Source organism: Crotalus tigris, unplaced genomic scaffold, assembly GCF_016545835.1.
Source record: "Crotalus tigris isolate CLP2741 ecotype Arizona unplaced genomic scaffold, ASM1654583v1 scf7180000017599.838750, whole genome shotgun sequence".
In the NCBI taxonomy this organism is placed as follows: Eukaryota; Metazoa; Chordata; class Lepidosauria; order Squamata; family Viperidae; genus Crotalus; species Crotalus tigris.
In genome coordinates, this window is record NW_024096503.1 from 233072 (window position 1) to 258334 (window position 25263).

General features: G+C 42.9%; 1 protein-coding gene across 17 annotated transcripts in view; it reads left to right on the forward strand.

Moving 5' to 3' along the window:
- The window catches only part of PTPRS (protein tyrosine phosphatase receptor type S), a 344929-nt gene that overhangs the window by 166394 nt on the left and 153272 nt on the right, over positions 1-25263 (forward strand). For 11 of the 17 annotated variants that reach the window (XM_039366958.1, XM_039366982.1, XM_039366949.1 and 8 more), the window contains exons 5-7: positions 2956-3144; positions 17834-17842; positions 24280-24297. In XM_039366958.1, the coding sequence (XP_039222892.1) occupies positions 2956-3144; positions 17834-17842; positions 24280-24297 (216 nt within the window). The remainder of the gene's footprint in view (positions 1-2955; positions 3145-17833; positions 17843-24279; positions 24298-25263) is intronic. The other 6 variants (XM_039367003.1, XM_039367066.1, XM_039367012.1 and 3 more) reach the window with 1 other exon arrangement.

Genomic DNA, 25263 nt, shown 5'->3' on the forward strand with positions numbered 1-25263 from the left:
AAGCTTACTGGGGGGAGCTCCTCTCTTTGCTGCGTCTCTGCAGGAAGCAGGAAAGGCAGGAGAGAGCTAGCTAGCCCAGCTAGGCTGACTCAGGAATTCTGGGAGTTGAAGTCTATGAGTCATAAAAGAGACGAGGTTGCCTACCCCTGAGCTTGTGGACAACAGCTTGAAGCTTGCCAGATGAGCAGCAGATAGGAGGGGGGGAGAGAGAGAGAGAGAGAGGGAGGGAGAGAGAGAGAGAGGAAAGAGAGAGAAAGAGAGAGAGGGGGGGAAGAGGAGTAGGAGACCAAGGGCAGACAGAGAGGGAGGGAGAGAGAGAGACAGAGAGAGACCCTTTTGACATCTAAAATGAAGATAACACTGCATATATCCTTTTTTTACCTGTGTGTGTGTGTGTGTGTGTGTGTGTGTGTGTATGTATGTATGTATGTGTATACACACACACACATACACACACACACACACAAACACACACACACCTATAATAAAGGTAAAAAAGGATATATGCAGTGTTATCTTCATTTTAGATATCAAAAGGGTTTTGCGGCTCCCAGTGTTTTGTTTTCGGTGGGAAACGGGTCCAAGTGGCTCTTTGAGTGTTTTGGGTTGCCTACCCCTGGTCTAGTGTTAATCTTAGTGTTAATTTTTAAGCACAGGAATAAATTGTATTCTGGGATCTCTGGTGCTGTCCGAGCTTGGTTGTTTGCTTGCAAATATTTCATTACCCAACTAGGTTAACATCATCAGTGCCTGAAGGGGGTAGGTTTTGCTCTCTATGGGAGTGTCCTTGGTAGTCCCTTGATTAGACTGAGGTTTACTGCTTGTTTGTTTGTTTGTTCGTTCGTTTGTTTGAGTTGGTTGTTTCTGGATTGTGAAAAACATTCCCACGAACACTGGCAGGGCAAGCTACTGTCTATAAAGAGAGAGCAAATCCCACTTCCTTTTAACACTGATGGCGTTACCTAGTTGGATCATGAGATGTCTGCAAGAAAACAACCAAGCTCAGAGAGCACCAAAGACCCCACAGTTGTTGTTGTCCTCCTCCTCCTCCTTCTCCTTCTCCTCCTCTCCAAAACCCCCACTCTCTTCTAGCACTGATTATGTTACCTAGTTTGGGTCATGAAACATCTGCAAGAAAACAATCAAGCTCAGAGACCACAAAGGACCCCAGTCATTCTCCTCCTCCTCCTCTTCCTCCTCCTCCTCCTCCTCCTCCTCCCATAAACCCTATTCCCTTCTGGCATTGATGATGTTACCTAGTAAGGTCATGAGACATCTACAAGAAAGCCACCAAGCGCAATTCAAGTTCTCTTCTGTATGCATTCCTGAATTCCATTCCATTTCCCATCAGGCTTGATTGATGGGCTTTGTTGGTTGACCGATGCTCCTGGCAGAGAACTCCACCGATTGCTTCCAAGGAAGCAGCTTGGCCCACTTTTTTTTGTTGTTGTTGTTAATGTGGTTGTCTACAGCGGAGGCAACTGAGCACCCTTCTCCTGGGCCACTTGAATTAATTGGACCGTGTTCCCCCACCCCTCTCGGGGAAGCCTATTCCCCCCCCCCCGATCGTGTCTCGAATCCGATCCTGCCCCCAACCACTCTGGGTCTGGTGTTCATTAAACCCAGAGGAGTTTTTGCACAACGTGGGACCAGATTAACATTTTTGCTTAATGAGAAAGACTCAGGTCACAAACGGTGCTTGTAAGCGTTCTTGAACACTGCCCACACTCACAACGGACACCCTGCCTGTTGAGAGTCACCCCCCCTCCTCTTCCTTGCTAGGCTAATTAGTTGGTGAAATTAAGCAAGGTGGACTCGGGCCAAGTGGAAGAGGTGGCTTTGGTGGGAACGAAGCTTTGGGGCACGACATCACCGCCAGCCAATGGGAGGCCCGGCTTTGTGATGGTATGAGCTGCTCTCGTATTGGGGGGGGGCACCCATCCAAGAGATGCTTAGCAAGTTGTGAAGGGCAGAGAGTGAGTGAATTGTTGCCTTTCATCCATCTTGGTTACCCTGTTCGAGTCTGGAACGTGTAAACTGCTTTAGATAGGAAGGCGATGCAGAGAGTGGTGAGGACGGCAGAAAAGATGATTGGCAGTTCCCTCCCTTCCGTCCAGGACATGGCACAGAAGCGATGCTTGAGCAGAGTCTGCAAGATTATCTGGGACGCTACACCTCCTCTTCACGACCTGTTTTCCTTGTTAACTTCTGGGAGGAGGGGGCTTCGTGGTATCCGAAGCAGAACATCCAGATTCAGCCAGAGTTTCATTCCATACAGCATTGAACTTGCGAACTCTGAAGCCTCCTCCTTCTGTTATATATTCAAGATAGTCAAGATAGACTCATATGTGAGTCTATACATATGTTATATATAGTATGTTTAGAGTGTGTCATGTATGTGTTTCACTTTGAGAGTGGGCAACTAAATTTCATTTTTGATGTGTATCGTGCCCACAATAAAAAAATGACAATAAAGGTTATCTTATCTAAATACGTGCACTGGACGTATAAATGCAGGGAGCCCCTTGACTTACAACTGTTTGTCTGTCTGTCTATCTATCTATCTATCTATCTATCTATCTATCTATCTATCTATCTATCTATCTATCTATCTATCTATCATTTATCTGTAGTGGCACAGTGTTTAGAATCAATCTATCCATCTATCATCTATCTATATCTATCTAACTATCTATTAGCTGTGTATAACTGCTGTTTATCTATCTATCTATCTATCTATCTTATCTATCTATCTATCTATCTATCTATCTATCTATCTATCTATCTATCTATCTATCTATCTATCTATCTATCTTTGTATGATTATAAGTCGAGGACTACCTGTAGTTTATCTCTCCACTCAGATAAGCAAGGATTGGCCCGAGACAAACAATACTCTCTGTTTTGATAGGTCCACAGATTCTAACCCTTCTCTTCTTGTTTGGCTTTTAACAGAGGACCAGCTGCCTCCTGGATTCCCGGTCATTGACATGGGCCCTCAGCTGAAAGTGGTTGAACGTACACGGACAGCTACGATGCTCTGCGCCGCCAGCGGGAATCCAGATCCAGAGATCACCTGGTTTAAGGATTTCCTGCCTGTTGACCCCAGTGCTAGCAATGGACGAATCAAGCAACTAAGATCCGGTAAGGTATATGGGACTTTTCCTCTTTCTTTCTTTCTTTCTTTCTTTCTTTCTTTCTTTCTTTCTTTCTTTCTTTCTTTCTTTCTTTCTTTCTTTCTTTCTTTCTTTCTCTCCATTTCTTTCTTTCTCTTTCTTTCTTTCTTTCTTTCTTTCTTTCTTTCTTTCTCTGTCTTGGGTTGACGTTCTCTTTTATAGATGGACAATTTTTTTTATTAATTTATCAAAATATAAAATACAAAGCAACATGAAAATAATGGGAAAGTAAGGGAAGGAAAAAAGGGAAGAGGAAAAAATGTTCCGGTAGAAGGGAAAGGAAAAAAAAAAGCACTGACTTCTGACGATTTTTTAGTTAAGTTGAATAAGATAACAACATAAAGCCTCCACTTTTTCCTTGTGCGTAATAATGACCTGCTAGCTATTTCTATAAAAAAAAAAACAACCCAATCCAATGAGCAAAACCCAAAATCAAAGTTTCATTCCCCCCCCCCCCCACACACACACACACCTCAAGCACAAAGTCCTGAAGTGGTTTCCGAGCAGACAGCACAAAGTCCAGAAGCATCTTGGGTTGACTTTCTCAGAAGTGTGTCTGCTGTTATTTGTCGAGATGTTAGCAAGTGTTGGTCTTTTATACAAGCGTTTATTATTCTGGACGTAGATTGATAGTCCTCGAAGCGTCATCCTTTGTCTGGTGCATGCCTACTTTTCTTGCAGGGATAAAAACCCATTTTGGGGAGTGTGTTTATGGCAAATGTGCCAAAATTTGGGGGCAAAATTTCAATCTGATTGTCACTGAATGTTTGATGTTCATGACAGTTGTCCGTTTCAAGTGTCCTCTCCACTTCCTCGTCCTCTCTATTTAAATACCTTTGTTTTTCTTTCTTTCCTTCTTCGGTTTTTTTTTTACTCTCGATGAGATCAACTTGGACTTCCTATAAGGAAAAAAACACACAAATTAATTTCAAATCAACTTCAAGCATCCAGGGGGGAAAAACAATCGTGGTGAACCGAGTTCCATAAACGAAGCTGCTCGTGTTCCTTCACCAGGACAGGCCTCACCTTTGCGACCCGCAAGGTTGCCCCAATTTTATTTTATTTTATTTTTACCAGACCCTTTAATTAAAGAGAAGTTGGGAAGCAAAGTACCAGCCCGCCATGTTATTTTTATCTCTAGAAATGCCTTTGAGATGGATACGGGCTCGGTTAGCATTTTTGCAAAGTTAAAAACTTCAGGCAACTGCAAACTTAGGGGGTCGGTTAGGACAGGGGTAGGCAACCTTGACTCTTTTATGAGTCATGGACTTCAACTCCCAGAATTCCTGAGCCAGCATAGCTCAGCATGGAAACCTCTCCCTTTCCCCTCAGCATGGCTGGCTCAGGAATTCTGGGAGTTGAAGTCCATGAGTCATAAAAGAGCCAAGGTTGCCTACCCCTGGGTTGGGAACTGGGCTCACTTTTGGAGGAAATAACTGCTTTGAATTGTGGTTATTTTGTCCAGAGCGAGATGGAAGGGGTGAGAAAGTAACTCAAGATATCCTGGCTTGATTTTCTTAGCAGTGTTTCTCAAGCTTTCCCATTTGAAAATGGCTGGCTGGGGAATTCTGGGAGTCGAAGTTCACTTGTCTTCAAATAGCCAAGCTTGAGGTATACTGGTTTAGGATAAGAAAGCACAAAAAGAAATTTGAACAAGGTTTCAACAATCTGCCTGTCGGTCTACCTATAAAATAATTTTCCTAGAATCCATGGGGGTGTCTCTGTCATCCTTCGTTTCGTGAAGGGCTGACACCCCACATCTAAGCTTATGAATAAGTCTCATAAAAAAATTGCACCCCCCAAGGCTGCATCTTCTTCTTTAAATCTTCAAGTGCTGTTGAAATGATTAACTTTCTTTAATCCCTGTAAGGTTCGCCATCGTTAAACCTGAGGCATAAAGAAAAGCAAATGAGTTGAGCTTTCTGGGTGTAGGTGTGTGAATGTGCACGGACAAACGCATGCAATGAATCTTGTATTGCTACCGAGCGGAAGAAACTCAAGGTGTAGATCTGTAGTACACCATCAATGATTTTAACACTCATTTTTTTTCTTTCTCTCTGGGCAAAATTTTTAGGGCAGGAGCTATGAAGTTCACCCTTCCCTATCCTGGTTTGTTGGATGATGATTCCCAGAATTGTAGGAGTTCAGTCTCAACACGCTAGGGCAGGGGTAGGCAACCTTGGCTCTTTTATGCCTCGTGGACTTCAACTCCCAGAATTCCTGAGCCAGCCATGCTGAGGGGAAAGGGAGAGGTTTCCAAGCTGAGCCATGCTGGCTCAGGAATTCTGGGAGTTGAAGTCCACCAGTCATAAAAGAGCCAAGGTTGCCTACTCCTGCACTAGGAGATTGTGGGATATGCCATCCTATCAGAACAAGGCATTGTGGGAACTGCAGTCCCAACACATGAGAGTTAGAAATAACAGGCCTGACTGTTCCCAGACTATAATTCCCAAGATCCTTAGGATGACGCTTACAGCAATGAATGCTGTCAACAAAACACACACTGGTTTTCTGCAGAGACAGCAACAATTTCTCAGTCTCTCACCTAAAATCTGATATCTTCCCCCTTGTGCAACGGAAGCGGTGGAGTCACCATTGTGCTTTTTAAAAAGTGCAGAACGATCTTATTATTACCGCTGTTTATTAAATGTGTTATTCCCCCCCCCATCTCGACACAAGGCAACTCTTCACCAGCACAGTTGCCACATAGCCTTCCCTTAGTGGTGTTGTGCTCTTCACACAGTGTTTCAGCCTGGACTTTCCAGAGCTGGGAAAACTGTCTGTGAGAACAAGCCACAGTTTGAATTTTTCTATTGGTCTGGTTTAAGCTGGTTTAGAAAGCCAGAGCGAACTCTGTGGTGAACAAATGCAGCTCCAATTCTAGAGAAGGGTTGAAATGTGGGGTCCTTAGTGCTCTCTGAGCTTCGTTGTTTATTTGCAGATGTGGGATTCGTTGTCTAGTTGAAATAAACAATCACAAGCCAAAACGTCCAAAGGGGGGGGGGTGCTGCTCCTTGTGCACGCAAGCACACAATGGACACACTTTAAATCTTCAATATTCATTCTTTTTTTTCTTTTTTTTTATTAATTTTTTTTAAAATTTTACAATAAAAACCCCTTCCCCAATATTCATTCTTTATATTCTCCATTGCCATTACAAATTTACCTCACACCTCTTCTTCATTGGCTTAGTAATCGTACTGTAATCATGTCATCACAACCTATCCAAAGCTCCTAAAGGGAATACATTATCTCCGCCCCTGATTACTTCAACCATTCCCCTAATTCTGTCGCCCCCCCCCCCCCCCGGCCGTTATTTACAAATTTCCTTTTATGGTTGTTAGTTCCTAGGCAGGGGTAGGCAACCTTGGCTCTTTTATGACCCGTGGACTTCAACTCCCAGAATTCCTGAGCCAGCATGACTCAGCTTGGAAACCTATCCCTGTCCCCTCAGCATGGCTGGCTCAGGAATTCTGGGAGTTGAAGTCCACGAGTCATAAAAGTGGCAAGTTTGAAGACCCCTGCTCTTAATCTTCGTCTTAGGATAAGGGTAGGCAACCTTGGCTTTTTTATGACTCGTGGACTTCAACTCCCAGAATCCCTGAGCCAGCATGACTAGCTTGGAATCCTCTCCCTTTCCCCTCAGCATGGCTGGCTCAGGAATTCTGGGAGTTGAAGTCCATGAGTCATAAATGGGCCAAGTTTGAAAACCCCTGCTCTAACGGTACAAGCCAGTAATTCCACTGGATGTAGAGTTGGTCTATAGCAGGGGTAGGCAACCTTGGCTCTTTTATGACTCGTGGACTTCAACTCCCAGAATTCCTGAGCCAGCATAGCTCAGCATGGAAACCTCTCCCTTTCCCCTCAGCGTGGCTGGCTCAGGAATTCTGGGAGTTGAAGTCCACGAGCCATAAAAGAGCCAAGGTTGCCTACTACTGTCCTAGGGGTTGTCTCTAAAGTTGCTATCATATCAGTAAATTCTGGTTAAGACCGGTTTTCAGAGTAGCATAGACCTTCCTAGATATAATTCTCAAGCTTCAAGCTAGGCCAGGGGTGTCAAACTGCCGACCCACGGGCCAGATGCATCATGCAGAAGCCGCACCCTGCAATGTAAAACAGTCCCAATACATCACGTGACATCGCAAGTTTGACATGTCTGAGCTAGGTTCGTGAGATTAAAATATATACAATTTATTGGCTTCACAGGCTAGCTAGCATGTCCTCTCAAAGTTCGGTAAAAACAATAAACACTTTTTCCCACACAGACGTTTCATGGCCCAACTAGGGAACATCATCAGTGCTAGAAGGAGGTGGGGTTTGCTCTCTGTTTAGCTAGTCCTCGAGTTACGACCACAATTGAGCCCAAAATTTCTGTTGCTGGGTGAGACAGTGCCTGAGTGAATTTTGCCCCATTTTGTGACCTTCCTTGCCACAGCTGTGAAGTGAATCGATGCAGTTGTTAAGATTAGTAACGCCGTCGTTAAGTGGATCTGGCTTCTCCCGTTGACTTTGCTTGTCCGAAGGTCGCCAAAGGGGATCACCTGATCCCTGGAACACTGCAACTGTCATAAATATGAGCCAGCTGCAAGTGTATAACTTTTGATCAAGTGACCATGGAGGTATTGCAAAGAGTCATTAAATGTGAAAAACGGTCGTAAGTACTGTTGCAACTTCAAATTGTCACTAGGCTACCTTATCTTATGTTCTAACTTTAAGTGTCTGATCTCAACTAGATTGATTCTAACCACTGCGCCACCAGATAAATGATAGATAATAGACAGATAGAGATAGACAAACAGCACTTAGAGTTATATACAGCTAATAGATGAGAGAGAGAGAGAGAGAGAGAGAGAGAGAGAGAGAGACAAATAACAGACTTATATACCGCTAATAGATAATAGATAGATAGATAGATAGATAGATAGATAGATAGATAGATAGATAGATGATTGATTGATTCTAACCACTGTGCCACCATAGATAAATGATAGATAATAGATAGATAGATAGATAGATAGATAGATAGATAGATAGATAGATAGATAGATAGATATAGACAGACAGAGACAGAGATAGACAGAAACAGCATTTAGAGTTATATACAGTTAATAGATAATAGATAGATGATTGATAGATAAATAGATAGATAGATAGAGACAGAAATAACAGATTTATATACTGCTAATAGATGATAGATAGATAGATAGATAGATAGATAGATAGATAGATAGATAGATAGAGACAGAGAAATAACAGATTTATATACTGCTGATAGATGATAGATAGATAGATAGATAGATAGATAGATAGATAGATTCTAACCACTGCGCCACCATAGATAAATGATAGATAATAGATAGATAGACAGAGAAACAGCACTTCGAATGATATATAGCTAACAGATAGAGAGAGAGAGAGAGAGAGAGAGAGAGAGAGAGAGAGAGAGAGAGAGAGAGAGAGAGAGAGAGAGTGATAGAGACAGAGAAATAACAGACTTATATACCACTAATAGATGATAGATAGATCTTCAAAATCATAAAAACTCCTACAAGTCAACTAGAACTCCTAGTAACTTTATAAACCAGACTGTGGAATGATCAACCAGAGTTGAAATTCACTCCAAACTTCTTTTCCAATTCTCCCCCCCCCCTTCATTTCCCTATACAAGTAGCCCTCGGTTTACTACCATTTACTTACTAACCTTCTGAAGACACAACAGGACTGAAAAAAGGGCTTCACACTTACAGCCATCACAACATCCTCACAGTCCCTTGATCAAAATTTGTGTTCTTGGCAACCAGCTTATATTTATGATGTTGCAGCATCCTGGGGGATCCTAAGTCGCTTTTTCCCCGTGCTGTTGTAACTTGGTGTTGTAAGTCGAGGACTTTCTGTATTGGTGGCTTGCTCTGTCAGTGTTGGTGGGGGCGTGGTCTTCTCCTTGGTAGTTCCCACCTCTCAAGCAGCCATCCCCCCCCAGATAAGCAGGGATTAATACCAGACAACCAATCCAACAAAAACAAACAAACAGTAATTTAGAAACCATCAAGGAGAAAACCACACCCCTACCAACATTAGCAGGACAAGCTACATTATACAAACAGGGAGCAAGCCTCACACTCCCTCGCACTGATCATGTTCCCTAGTGGGGTAATGAAACGTCTGCAACCAAACAGCCAAGCTCAGAGAGGATCAAGGACCCCACAGACACGGCTCACTTCAGTGGCTTTGGGTGTTTTTAACATTGCCTCCATCCATCAGCTGAGCAGCTGATCTCCACCTTTGCTTTCCATTTGACGTTCCTTCTTCGGCAACGTGTCATGTTTCCCTCTGGCGTCCCCTTATCTGTGTGTGTGTGTGTGTGTTTTTGTGTCTCTGCCTGCAAGTGCTGGCGTTTGGTGCCTCTGTGCTGGCTTCCATTCGGATAGCTCTTTTCTACGACGCCGAAGATTCCTTGATCTTCTTTTAATGCCATTAATAAGTCTAACATTGGTTTGCCCAGCGGGAGTTGTAGGTACGAGTTCGCCTGTTTGCAGATCAAGCACATGCCAAGCTAAGTGCTTCCCTTCTATCAAAGGCAAAGATTGAGTAAATTAAATCCTGTTTGGCAGAGGCAGTGTTGCAAAGTCTGCAGGGAAAGATGGCCTTCAAAAAACAACAACAACAACAGAGAATTTTGCAATTGGGACGCAAAGCAGTTTATCCTCCTGGCTTGATAACGTATCTGGATTGACTCGTCAAAAAAGAAGCCTGGCTCCATTTAAATAGTTGTGCTGCATTTCCTTGTTTCTACACCCTCCTGGTTCCTGAAACTTTCTTCTAGGCAGGGCCACCATCTTTTGAAGCATCATTCCAAAGCCGTGTTTATTGTTTCTTTTTTTTTTTTCCCTTGCAAAGAAAAAAGAAAAGTGTCAGTAAAATTCTCTTCATTTATGTTGAGTTGGGCTGTCATATCTGATGCTAATGATCTCCAGAGGCTGGATAAGGATCTTTTCAAGGCATCCTTGAAATTCCTTGAATTCTGAATTGAGAACTATTTCTAGGGGAAGCTGTTAGTATTAAACGGGAAGGAAGGAAGGAAGGAAGGAAGGAAGGGGAGGGAGGAAAGAAAGGAAGGAAGGAAGGAAAAAAAGAAATGGAGAGAAGGAAATGGAGAAAGAAGGGGAAGAAGAAGGAACGATTGAATGAAATGGAGAAAGAGAAGAAGAAAGGAGAAATGGAGGGAGGAAAGGAAGGATGGAATGAAATGAGGAAATCCATCTGACAATTTATAAAGACAAAAGAGGTTACAGGTATATTTAGTACACAGTATAAGGCAGGGGTAGGCAACCTTGGCTCTTTTATGACTCTTGGACTTCAACTCCCAGAATTCCTGAGCCAGCCGTGCTGAAGGATATAGAAAAGAAGATCAAAAACTTCATACGGAGGCTGGATAAGAGCAGGCGTATTAAAGAGGAGGAAAAAAAACCTGATGGTTGTCCTTTAAAAGCTCCAGAACAAGCTTTATGAACTACAGGTGGTCCTTGACTTGTCCCCGTTTATTTAGTGACTGTTTGAAGTTACAACAGCACTGGAAACGGGAAACCATTCCTCACACTTACAACTCTTGCAGCATCCCCCAAGGTTCACGTGATCAAAATTCAGATGCTTGGCAACTGACTCGTATTTACGACGGTTGCAGTGTCCTGGGGTCACGGGATCCCCTTTTGCGACCTTCGGACTAACAAAGTCAATGGGGGAGTCAAATTCACTTAACCATGTGACTAACTTCACAACTGCGGTGATTCACTTCACAGCTGTGGAGAGAAAGGTCATAAACTGGGGCAAAACTCACTTAAGAACTGCCTTGCTTAGCAACAGAAATGTTAGGTGCCATTATGGTCATAAGTCGAGGTCCACCTATCAGCAGTTCCTAACATATCCTTGGTTTAGGACATACCAGTCTTAGACTGTGAATCTAATTGTACATTAGTCATAATGCTAACCACCATCATAATAATAATATTAATAATAAGAGAAAAGATAGCCCCAATAGTGATAGACGCCGGGTCCTGTCTCAAAATATCTGGAACACCCCTTGAGCACCATCGGCATTGAAAAAAAATCCCCATCAGTCAATTGCAAAGGCCGCTTGCTTCAAACAGCAACGATATCTGTAACACCACCAAACATCCATATCTGCATCTCCCAGGTCCTTGCAAGGGAAGGACTTGATGGATGGTTCTAGGCTGCATTGACAGAGGGATAGAATCAAGATCACATGAAGTGTTAATACCACTTTACAAGGCCTTGGTAAGGCCACACTTGGAATATGGCATCCAGTTTTGGTCACCACGATGTGAAAAAGACATTGAGACTCTAGAAAGAGGGCAGAGAAGAGCAACAAAGAGGATTGGGACTGGAGGCTAAAACATACGAAGAACGGTTGCTGGAATTGGGTATGTCTAGTTTAATGAAGAGAAGGACGAGGGATGACATGATAGCCATGTTCCGGTATCTCGGGCTGCCCCAGAGAAGAGGGAGTCAAGCTATTCTCCAAAGTGCCTGAAGGCAGGACAAGAAGCAACGGATGGAAACTCATCAAGGAGAGAAGTAACCTAGAATATAAGGAGGAATTTCCTGATAGTGAGAACAATTAACCAGTGGAACAACCTGCCTCCAGAAGCGGTGAATGCTCCAATACTGGAAGTTTCTAAGAAGAGACCTGGCAGCCATTTGTCTGAAATGGTAGAGGATTTCCTGCGTGAGCAGGGGGTTGGACTAGAAGACCTCCAAAGTCCCTACCAACTCTGTTATTCTATTTTATTCTATTCTAAAAATTCCAAATCCATGTAAACACTGGGCTGACTGTGTGAGGGCATCAGCATAATAACAACCCTAGAATGCTGGCTGGGGAATTCTGGGAGTTGAAATCCATCTGTCTTAAAGTTGCCACGGTTGATAAAATCTAATTCAGGAGCAGCCATTTTGACTCTCAACTCCTTCGAAGTAGCAGCCCACCATCCCTTCCACCCCCTCAAAGAGTTTGGCTCTTGTTGTTTCTGGAAACGTGTCAGAGAAGCTAATTGGCGTTCTCTTTGTCGCCTGGTACAAAATCTGTGGGTTGTGTTCAAGGGTGACTGGAGCTGAATTGTTTATTTCTCGTCTCCTACACTGTTCTCCATGTTGGCGAACTCCACCTTTGCCATTTTGAACTCGGCCGTTCTGCACCAGGAGTCCAACAAGGGTGCGAAAAGTTTTTTTCCCACCTTCTCTGAGAAAACACAATATAACTAAACCGTTCCACTTTTCAAACAGATCCATTCTTTCCCTGTCTGCCCAATGTTAAATTCAATTCCAGGCAATCCTGAAGCATGGATAACAGTTTCCAACATTTCTGCCTAAATTTCTCCGTTGCCCAGGCTGCAATGATACTTGATCATGAGAGAAAGACTTACTAGTAGTAGATCAAATAGAATAGAATAGAATAGAATAGAATAGAATAGAATAGAATAGAATAGAATAGAATAGAATAGAATAGAATAGAATAGAATAGAATAGAATAGAACAGAACAGAATAGAACAGAATAAGAAACGAATAGAATAGAATAAGAAATGAATAGAATAGAATAGAATAGAATAGAATAGAATAGAATAGAATAGAAGTCTTCTAGTCTTTCTCTTTTGTTTTCAGCGTCAGTCTGTCCATTTCTGCACAATCTAAAATTTTATATAGTATATATACTTTTATATAGTATATATTATATAGTATACTATATAATAATATCGTATAAGAATAGAATAGAATAAGAAATGAATAGAATAGAATAAGAAATGAATAGAATAGAATAGAACAGAATAAGAAATGAATAGAATAGAATAAGAAATAAATAGAATAGAATAGAGTAGAATCTTTATTGTCACTTAAATATACACTAATCAGCGTATATTAAAATGAAATGTTGGTGCATTCAGCTCTCAAAAAATAAATACCACTATGCATATACCCACATATGTGCTCTAAGCACATGTAAGTGCTTATAAGCAGCATCCTGAATCACGGGAAGCGAACTTCCTATTACCTTCTCAGCTGTCCTTACCACTCTCTATATGGACCTTCCATCCTGAATCATGGAAAGTGAGCTTCTTATAATCTTCTCAGCCATCCTCACCACTCTCTGTGTGGACTTTCCATCCTGAATCATGGGAAGCGAGCTTCCTATAACCTTCTCAGCTGTTCTTACCACTCTGTGTGGACCTTCCATTCTGAATCATGGGAAGCGAGCTTCCTATAATCTACTCAGCTGTCCTCACCACTCTCTGTGTGGACTTTCTATGTGAGGCTCTGCTGCCACCAAACCAGACAGTGATATCTGTCAAAAGTGGCCAGGACAGCAGGAGAAAGAGGTGCTCCCCTCATCCAACACAAGAAATGTAAACATTGGTTTGCACACTTCACTAAAGATGATGTAGGAAGAGACGAAGTCAGATTGTTAGTTATCTAACCTAATGATGGTTAGCTTGGAAAAAGATTCCAGATGCAAAGGGATATTTCTCTTAGTTTGTGGCTGGAATGCTCACTTCAAACTTCAGGAATTTTAGCCCCATACTGTTAGTCCTCGACCAGTCACTTAGTGACCCTTTAAAGTTACGACAGACCCACCAAAGCTAATTGCAACCTGGTTCTAAAGTTCCTATGGCCATTCAAACACTCCCCAGGTCACGTGGCCGCATGTCAAGAGCTCAGCAACTCCATGTACAGTCACATCGCCACATTTTGTGATGTTTTTGCCCCAAACTGGCATTTTTGGCAATAAATAAATAAATCCCCACACTGAACAATGGATTCGCTTTGTGACTGCGACATTTGCTTTACGACTATGGCATTCACTTTATGGCTGCAGTGTTCGCTTAATGACCGCAGCAAAAAAGATCATAACATTGGGTCGTTCATGTGGGTGACCTGCCCGTAATGGGCAGGTTTTGTTAATAGTCGTAAGTTGAGGACTACCTGTATATTTGGAAGGCATGCATATAGTCTGCTGTAAACCGTTTAGACCAGGAATGAGCAACTATGTCCCTTTATAACCTGTGGACTTCAATTCCCAGAATTCTTAGCTGGCTTAGGAATTCCGGGAGTTGAAGTCTACAGGTCTTAAAGGGGCCATAGTTGCCCACCCCTGTGTTAGATGTTGCTCAGTTAGAAAAAAAAAACAGTGTTTCAATGTAAATCTGAGGTCTCTATGTTGCAAGGGCTGATGTTGGAGGTAATAAGCCAAGGACCACAGGTGATAAACACATGAAGGGTCAGCAGGGGGAAATCCCAGCTTAAGATTGTCTTCAGTTCAAAGCCAAGTCAGATCAGGGTTGGTGGTCCTGGGATGAGAGACCACCAGCATGGCCAGCCTCCCTCTGTTGTTGCCACAGAATCAACCTGGATGTAATAACAACAATAACAATATGATGATGTAATAATAATAACAATAATAATAACAATAATAATAACAATAATAACAATAATAATAATAATAATAATAATAATAATAATAATAATAATAATAATAATAGAGTTGGAAGGGACCTTGGAGATCATCGAGTCCAACCCCCTGCTCAGGCAGGAAAACCTATACCATTTCAGACAAATGGCTGTCCAGTCTCTTCTTAAAAACTTCCAGTGTTGGAGCATTCACAGCTTCTGGAGGCAGGTTGTTCTACTGATTAATTGTTCTAATTGTCAGGAAGTTTCTCCTTAGTTCCAGGTTGCTTCTCTCCTTGATTAGTTTCCATCCGTTGCTTCGTCTCCTGCCTTTAGATGCTTTGGAAAATAGCTTGACTCCCTCTTCTTTGGGGCAGCCCCTGAGATATTGGAATCCTGCTATCATGTCACACAGACACACACACACAGACACACACATACACACACACACAGACACACACACACGTCCTTTTCTTTATTAAATTAGACATACCCAATTCCAGCAGCCGTTCCTTGTACGTTTTAGCCTCCAGTCCCCTGATCATATTTGTTGCTCTTCTCTGAACTCTTGCTAGAGTCTCAACATCTTTTTTACATGTGATGGTGACCAAAATTTCAAATGCCCATGAAATCACTAGGAGCTTGATTTTTAAAGTCTTTTGCTTTTAAGCAGACTAATGTTGTTTAAATATGGTTGCTTAAGGTAGTTGCAAGGTAAAAGAAGAAATTTCCTGAAGGTGGGAACAATTAATCAGTGGAGCAGCTTGCCTCCAGAAGTTGTGGGTGGTCCATCACTGGAGATTTGCAAGAACAGACTGAAGAACATTTGACTGCGATGGCATAAAGTCTCCTGCCTTGAGCAGGAGGTGGACTAGAAGACCTCCCAGCCTTATGATTCTATGTTCTAAGGGTGAATGGCAGGAGTTAATGTCTTTCATAAGCTGACAGAGACCAAACTTTGCACTGGGAAATTGCTGGAATTGGGTATGTCTAGTTTAACGAAGAGAAGGACGAGTGGGGACATGATAGCAGCGTTCCAATATCTCAGGGGCTGCCCCAAAGAAGAGGGAGTCAAGCTATTCTCCAAAGCTCCTGAAGGCAGGACAAGAAGCAACGGGTGGAAACTGATCAAGGAGAGAAGCAACCTAGAACTAAGGAGAAACTTCCTGACAGTGAGAACAATTAACCAGTGGAACAACCTGCCTCCAGAAGCAGTGAATGCTCCAACACTGGAAGTTTTTAAGAAGAGACTGGACAGCCATTTGTCTGAAATGGTGTAGGGTTTCCTGCCTGAACAGGGGGTTGGACTAGATGGCCTCCAAGGTCCCTTCCAACTTTTATTATTATTATTATGGATCATCGCACAGTCAGCCAGATGTTCAGACTGGATTTGGCATTTTGTCTACCTATCGAGTCCTTACCCAGGACCTGGGATAGGCAGATGTGGATGTCTGATGGTATTACAGATATCGTCGCAGGATGGAAGCAGTTCCTAATAAGGCCGCCTTTTGCAATTGACTAATAGCGAATTTGTCAATGCCAATGGTGTTCAAGTGGTGCTCCAGTTGTTTTGGGATTGCACCAAGGAGCCTATGACTATTGGTACTACCCTTGCTTGCTTTTGCCACAGTCTTTCTATTTCTATTTGTAGGTCTTTGTATTTTGTTATCTTCTCCAGTTCTTTCTCTTCTATTCTGCTGTCTCCAGGCACTGCCACGTCCACTATCCAGACTTTTTTGTCTTTCTTATCGACTTATTATTATTATTATTATTATTATTATTATTATTATTATCATCATCATCATCATCATTACTTTTTAAAAAAAATTTAGAACTATTGTAATAGTTCTAAATAATATATATATATTGTATGTATAATACAACTAAGAACAGGTAGTCCTCAACTTACAACCACCATTGAGCCCAACATTTCTGTTTCTAAGTGAGACAGTTGCTAAGTGAGTTTTGCCCCATTTTACGACATTTCTTGCCACAGTTCTTAAATGGATCACTGCAGTTGTTAAGTTAGTAACACGGTTGTTAAGTGAATCTGGCTTCCCCCATTGACTCTGTTTGGAAGAAGGACGCAAAAGGGGATCACGTGACCCCGGGACACTGTGACCATCATTAAATATGAGCCAGTTGCCAGCAGCCTGGATTTGGATCACTTTGCCGTAGGAATGTTGCAAGGGTTTCCTAAGTCACTTTTTTCAATGCCTCTGTAACTTCAAACTGTCCCTAAATGAATAGTCGGAAGTGGAGGACTACCTGCATTTTTCCTAGCTTTTGCCTTTAAAAAAATGTGGTTCCGTGACTGCGTTGCTGAACGCAGTGATTTCTCCCTGCTGTTTTGATGGGTCGCTTTCAAGATTTTATTCTTCATAAGGAAGACGAGAACAAGAGACAGGAAGCTATTAATTAGAGAATATTTTGCATCTCATCAATTTATCCCTTGGGAAATTGTGCCGGGGGTAACCATTAGCACGGAGGGGAGGAGTGGGGGAAAAAAAACGTACATTTCCATAACAAAATTGTCACATGAGGCCCAAATATTCATTATTGGAGGATGTTGTGAGTCTCCATGAGTACTTAGTCTCTACGATTTACCTCCTACAATATGGTTTCCCAATGTTGTCAACTCTGACTTCGACTCCCAGAAGTCCCCCCTGCCAGCCATGTTGGCTGGAGAATTCTGGGAGTTGAAGTCCAAGCATCTTAAAAGTCACCAAGGTTGGGAAACTCTTCCTACAGAATGAACAGAGGATGTCAAACCATTTTGAATTCGCTTTTGGTTTAAAGCCAACCAGTTTTTGAGTTTGAAATAAACCTCGAACGGCTCACTTCAGCCCTGCTGGCAGGGCTGGGAGTTCAAATTCAGCCCCAATGGTTAGAAAACCTGTTTCGAACTCAAAGCAACTGTTCCATGTGTGCCTAAGAAGGTCTGGTTTCAAATTCTGATGTTTTTTCCCCCGAAGTATAAAGTGTGCCTTGGAAACTCTTCTCCGCTCACCAAGTTGGGCACAGTTCAACTGTTATTATACAATCTGTGTTTCTATGTATATTCTGTGGTATGTATTTTATGTACTTTTTTGTTGTTGTTGTTGTTGTTGTTGTTAACTTTCCTTTTCAAGTAACTGGCTTATAACAACCGTCTCCTTTGTATTTTGTTTTTCTGTTTCCTTTTCCGTTTTGTTACCTTCAGATACTTTTGGTAAGTTTGGTTTCTGTTTAAATCGATCGATCCTTTTTTTAGAAGTAAAAATTAACAACTCTTAACGGGCTGCTGCCTAGATCTTCCCTGTCCTGTATCTTCCCACCTCTTAAACTAATTCTGTCTTAATAGCATTTTTTTTCCCTTTAAAGGCATGTCCCTCCATTACTAACGCCTTACTTTCCGTAGGGTTGAAACTAACTCAGAAATGGGGTATTGCAGGCTGCGAAAATATCAGTCTCCCGAATTTTATCCCCATTTTCACAAACCAAAGCTTGGAACTTCTTACCTGCATTTCCACAAACTTTCTGACATTTGGATAGATGGGAAAAAATCAGAAACAAAAGGCAGAGTTTTCACCTGGAATTCCCCAAATAATTCACAGCTTGGTCCCTAAAATTGCTCTCTCTTCTTTCTTCTTTCTACTTTTGCCTCTGCAAATGGAGTTGAGGTTTTGGAGTTTCACATCTAAGAGAAATGCGCCAAGGATTTTTGGAAAATTCGGATTGGTTTGCAGGAAAGGGGCGTGAAAAGAGCTCTCCAGGATCAAGCCCCATGTTTTAAAATTTCATTTTTACCAAGGCATGAACGTACTGCAAAATATTTATCCTGCTTTTCTCATTTTTTGGAGGCAGCTGGAGATTATTATTATTATTATTATTTTTATAAAAAAATGCAAAACGGGACATTTTAAACGGGTAATATTTTGCTCGCCCCTACTTAACCCCTCGCAAGCAGCGAGAAGACAAAGCAAAAGCAGAAACGGCTTTGCAAAATTCCCATGGAGAAATTCCATTTTTTTCTCCTCCTCCCCCTCCTTCTTTTTCCTGTTTTAGGGGATTTTCAATCCCTTGGAGCATTTTCTTAATGTCAGGACTAGCGACTTATTGAAGTAACCCGACAATGGGGCACGGCAAGCTTTCAGCGCAAGGATGCTGCATTTTAGTCAAACTCTTATGAAATATTCTGATGTTTTTAATGCATCGTGGTTTGGAGCAAACCCCCTACTTGGAAGCCAGTGTTGCTGCAGGAGGTACCCCAGGGAGGTGACTTGGAGAGGGACCCACAGGAAAAGCGATCCAACTCCGGTTTCCCGGAGGGAATTCCATCAGCAGATGCTATGGACCGTCTTCCTTTGGTTGCCATGGAGACGCAGCCTCCGCTCAGCTCACAAATGTACTTTGAGGATCTCTTCCTCATTTTTCCTCCCCAGCAAGAGCTTCATGGGATGGGGGGAGATGCTCAGCTCCTCCAGCTGTAATTTCAGGGTGGCCTTTAGTCCCTGGGAGGACCAGGCAGGGAGGATTGTGTCTCTGAGCATAAGCAGAGGGCCTTGACACCCGTGTCCCCCCCTTCCTCCTCTCATCCTTGCCAGAAGTGATGGAGATTTAGAAAACACCATGCTGGCTTTGTAGATAGGCTTCGACTCCCAGCATCCCTTGCAAACACAGCCTAGAGTTAGGAGAGGAATTGGGGGGAACCTTCCAGCTGATTTCCCATTGCAAAGTAATGGGAAGGTTGGCAGCACCTGGAAGATCTTGTCTGGGTTTTGGAAGCTGAGCAGGGTCAGGCTTGGTTATTATCTGGAGGGGCGCCCAGTAAGACAAGGAAATTGAAAAAAAAAAATATCCTGCCCAATTTGGCCAGCTTTTTTGGGGGGGGGGGCCACGGTTGTTGAACACATTGCTGTGGTTGTTCAATGAATCATGAGGTTGTTAAGTGAATCTGGCTTGGCGTTGCTTGTTGAAAGGAAGGTCGCAAATGGGGGTCACTGTGACCCTGGGACGCTGCAACCGTCATAAATACATGCCAGTTTCCACCTGCCTGGTTTTGATCATATGACAGTGGGGATGCTGCGACGGTTGCGAGGACCGGTCATAAGTCACTGTCTTCCGTGCTGGTATAACTTTGAAGAAGTGGTTGTAAGTCAAGCACTAGATCGGGTAGGCAACCTTGGCTCTTTTATGACTCGTGGACTTCAACTCCCAGAATTCCTGAGCCAGCATGGCTCAGCATGGAGACCTCTTCATTTCTCCTCAGCATGGCTGGCTCAGGAATTCTGGGAGTTGAAGTCCACGAGTCATAAAAGAGCCAAGGTTGCCTACCCCTGACCTAGATATACTCTCTCCAGATAGAAGGAAGGCTGAGAAAGAAACTCAAGATAACCGTGCCTTGATTTACTTTAGTATAAGGACAGAGGAAAACTGAGATAGCTTTTTAAGATCCGGCCATCATACCCCCACTTTAACAAAGCAGCATTCTTGCAATCTGTGCCTCCTGCCCGGTCCTACCTCGCAGGGCTGATAGAAACCACCTACATGCCATTATGAGTCGAGTTTGACTCAGAGAAGAGACTTTCTTGTCGAACCCTTTCGAGGGCTTTGCCTCATGACTGACGAGGCAAGCAGGGGCCTGCCTCGTCTCGGGATGGGAGACTACCAGGTAATGTCTCTGCTATTGATTACACGGTACAGATCCTGGAAAAACAGCAACACGCTCCCCTCTTAACACTTCAGTGAAAATATGGTTTTGCCCAGGAAGCTATCCTACATCAGCCTCACTTCGTAGGAAATTCCAGTTTTATTGGCTTCACCGATGTTGTTTTTTTGTTGTTGTTGTTGTTATTCCGATCTTCCTGCAGCCTCCTACTCGGGAGTGAAAACTTGCTACAGTGAAGGGAAAAAGAGAATTAAAAGCCGCTTTATTTTTGATCTGGGCCAAGATCCAGTCTGTTTCAGCCCTGCCCTTGATCACTTGCTTCAGAACGGTGTATTGGACCTTGCTGGACATTTTTGGCCGGATCTCTTTTAAGAGACACGTTTGAGGAAATATCACCCGCTTTTTTCTCACCCCACTTTTTTTTCCACTTTGGAAAAAAAACCCAAACCTTCTTTAGATGTGAAATTCCCAACAGGAAAAGGAAAGATCTGCCATCTGTGCCCTTTTCTCCCCTCCTGGTTGCCCTCGTCAAGGTAGCTCAATAATCAGACTAAAAAAAGCAAAGGTAGTCCCAAAAGTGACAGGCGGCTTGGGTGCGATCCCAAAAACATCTGGAGCACCCCTTGAACACCATCGGCATTGACGAAATCCCCGTAGGTCAATTGCAAAAGGCAGCTTCACTTGGAACAGCTGACATCCCATTCTTTGCTCCGGTCAACTCTTACGTTTTTGCTAAACCATTCCAGATTTGAGTCACAGATGGCAGATATTTTTTCCACTCTGAATTCTTTCTTTCTTTCTTTCTTTCTTTCTTTCTTTCTTTCTTTCTTTCTTTCTTTCTTTCTTTCTTTCCTTTCCTTTCCTTTCCTTTCCTTCCTCACTCACTCACTTCCTTTCTTCATTTCCCTTTCTTCTACCTTCATTTCCTCTTTTCTCCTTCTGTTTCCTTCCTTCCTTCTGTTTCCTTCCTTTCTCCTTCTTTCTTTTCTCTCTGACTTCCTCCCGCCTACCCTCTTTTCTTTTCTTCTTTCCCTTCCTCCTTGCTTCCTTCCTTTCGCTCTTCCTTTTTGCCTCCCTCTTTCTTTCTTTCTTTCTTTCTTTCTTTCTTTCTTTCTTTCTTTCTTTCTCTTTCTTTCCTCACTCCCTTCCTTCCTTCATTTCCCTTTCTTCTACCTTCCTTTCTTTCTCTCTCTCTCTTTCCTTCCTCTGTCACTTCCTTCCTTCATTTCCCTTTCTTCTACCTTCCTTTCCTCCTTTTTCCTTCCTTCTGTTTCCTTCCTTTCCTTCCTTCTGTTTCCTTCCTTCCTCCTTCTTTCTTTTCTCTCTGGCTTCCTCCCACCCACCCGCCCTTCCTCTTTTTTCCCTCCCTCCTTCCTTCCTTTCTCTTTCTTTCCTTGCTTCTTTCCTTTCCCTCTTCCTTTTTGCCTGTCTGCCTGCCTCTTTCTTTCTTTCTTTCTCTCTCTCTCTCTCTCTCTCTCTCTCTCTCTCTCTCTCTCTCTCTCAGAAGGCATCCTGTTTCTCCCAAGTAAATCTACTTTCTTCCTCTCTTGTTTCCTTGCTCTTTAAACCCCCCCAGCTGCTCCTTCACAGCAGCTAATCCAAATTAACCTTACCTCTTCCCCTCCTCCTTGCCTACTCTCCTTCCTCCGACAAGCTAACAAGCGCTGCTTTGATTAACCTTAACCAGTAGTTTTAACTAGATGCTAACTCTAACTTTAGATAATGTTTTTAACCTTTTCCTTAATTAGCAACTAAATCTAACTAGATCCTTAACCAGCTTTAACCACCTAATCCTTTTTCCACTCCACTAATCAGAAAGAATAATCACATCGTTTTTATCCCAGATCCTGAAAATGGTGCATTTGGGGTAGCATGGAAAGAGGGGGAGGGGAAGAGAAAAAGGAATGGAAGGGGGAACTGAAAAACCAAAAAATGAATAGCTGGAGGACAAACGGCTGGAGGGGGGAAAAATTGGTATTATCCTTGCTTCTTCTGCAGATATTATTCCTAAGTTTCAGCAAGTCACACCACTGGGGATGTTTAAAAATATTTGCATGGGCCGTCAAAAATTGGAGAGTCTCTGGGATGCCCAGGGAACCTGGATCCAGAAAAATGTCCGTGAAATCCTTTGCTTTGTTTTCAGGATTGGGGTAAAAAAAAAAAAAAAAACTCAAGAACTTTGCCAAATATACTGAGAGATAAAACTTAGAAAGCCAGTGGGAGAAAGGACAAGGATGATGTTTCCCAAGCTACGGAACTTAATTTCCCACCGACAAGAAGGCTGAACCATGTTTAATTGCATTCCGGGCCATGTTAGGAAAAAATAATTCAGAGTGTCTGGCCATGTGCAGTGGGCCTCCCTTCACCAAGAAACGGCTTTGTACAGGAACACGGTATTTTTCAAGCTAGGGCAGGGGTAGGCAACCTTGGCTCTTTTATGAATCGTGGACTTCAACTCCCAGAATTCCTGAGCCAGCATGGCTCAGCTTGGAAACCTCTCCCTTTCCCCTCAGCGTGGCTGGCTCAGGAATTCTGGGAGTTGAAGTCCACCAGTCATAAAAGAGCCAAGGTTGCCTGCCCCCTGGGCTAGGCCTAGACTGCTTTATGACTCGTGAACTTCACAACTCCCAGAATTCCTGAGCTAGCATGGGGGAACTATGGCCCCTTCATGACTTGCAGACTTCAACTCCCAGAATTCCTCAGCCAGCATGGGGGAACTATGGCCCCTTCATGACCCGTGGACTTCAACTCCCAGAATTCCTGAGCCAGCATGGCTCAGCTTGGAAACCTCTCCCTTTCCCCTCAGCATGGCTGGCTCAGGAATTCTGGGAATTGAAGTCCACTAGTCATAAAAGCGCCAAGGTTGCCTACCCCTGAGCTAGGCCATGCGACTCAGTCCCAGCTTTTCAAAATAAACGGAAGTACTAGTTAGCAAGGCTAATTCCACCAATTCCACCAAGTCAGATTTTTTTTCCTCCCACATGGTCCTCTTAGTAACGCCGAGGACAACCCATATTCTAGATTCTGCTAATGGACAAGATTTTTTTCTCTGCAGGTTTCCTGGGTAACAATAAGATGGAAATTACGCTCTCCTACATCTCAAAAAAAAAAAATCTTAATTTTTTTCCTCTGCGCGCTCGCAGAAGCAAAGGCTATTTGGGGGGGGGGGGCAAAGCAGATCCGCTAAGTTTCTAGTCCTCATGAGTCTGAGTAAAGATCTGGGTTGAAACAGGCCTTGATCTTAAATCTTAACTGAAATTATTATTAAGCTGAGGCATCTAAAGAACAACACAAGGAAGAGGCAAAATTATTATCATTATTATTATTAAAAAATCTTTGGAGATTTTACTCCAGGGATAAGCAGCCTCTCACCCAGCTTCGTTCCCCCTTCACCCAAGGAAACATAGGCCTCAACCCGTCTCAAATCAAACTGCAGGTAGTCCTCGATTTACGGCCACAATCAACCACAGAACTTCCGTTGTTCAGCAAGGCGATTGTTGTAAGTGACCGGCGTCTGATTTTTACGACCTTTCTTTGCCACGGTTGTTAAGTGAATCGCTGCTGAGGTGAACTGAATCACGCGGTCGTTAAGCAAACCCAGCTCCCCCCCCATTGACTTTGCTTGTCGGAAGTCGACTAGGAAAGTCGCCAATTTGGGTCACGTGACCATGAGGGTGCTGCGACGGTCTCAAGTGCGAGAACCAGCTGCAAGTTGCCTTTTTTTCAGTGCTGTTCTTTGAACGGTCGCTAAATGAACGGCTGTAAGTCGAGGACTACCTCTCTGTGTCCCCCCCCACCCCAAATCGTGCCTCGGAGAAGCAGCCTTAGAAACTGATCACCCACTTATTTTACTCCTGGGTGCCTTCCTCCCACTGGCTAGTCCTGAAAGACGATTAAAAATAATAATAATAATAATCCCATTTTTCCCCCACTTGCTTTTCACTTCTGTGTTTGTTGTTCTTTTTTTGTTTTGTTTTGTGTCCTTTTTTTTCTTACAGAAGGTACTCCGATCCGAGGTAAGATTGCTTGTGCTGGCGAGCACAATTGCCCCTTTCTTTTACAAAACAAAAAAACCACTGTATTTTTCCTCTTGATTATAACCGGTTATTGTTCCATGTAGTTGTGTGGCCTGTTGTGGTTTCTTTTCCCAATCCGGAACTGTGTTACCTTGTCACTGCTGAAAATGTCTTTTCCTGCCGTATGTGAATCTCCTCTGTTTTCTATTCCGTCCCTTTTTTTTCCTCTCCTTCCCTCTGAATTCTGACTTATTTTCCAGCACACGTATAATATAATCTCATATATGTCTGTGTACACACACACACACACACACACACACACACACACACACACACACAGAGTTCCTTTTGGTATGTTCTCTTTTCTCCTGGATGGATGGACTGAGGTACCCCTGGGTGGAAGACGTCTTAAATGCTTGACTTATACACAATATATGGTCCTGCGGGTTTAAAAAGCTGGTTTCTCGGAGGTTTGGATGGGTGTAGACATGTCTGGGTTTTGTATGTGATTGTGTGTATCTAAGAATAATTTTTTTCCACCTTCCACCGAGATGACAAGTGTTAATTTGACACAGCTCCAGAAGTGCAGGACATAAGAAGTGGGATTTTTTTTTAATGAAATCGCAGTGGTATTTTTCTGGTGTGAAGAAAAAAAAAAACAGAAGGAAATACAAAAGATGTACAAAATCAAAATAAAACAAGGGTTTGTTGTTTTTTTAAATGCAGAAGCCAATTTTTACTGATACCCCACGAATCTCTCGTGGACCCTCTCTGAAGACGGAGAATTCATTTAGCTCTCTTGCTAAATAGCAGAAAATTAACCCTGTCTTAATTGGGATGGTCCAAAAGACCAAATCTTGAAGTTATTTCTGCGGCTTCTTTCCAGACTGGAAGACTGGGGCTGTTCCTAGGTAGTTTTATTAAGAGCCTCCATGCGTAGGGGCAGTCTACCTTGGATTGTGAGAT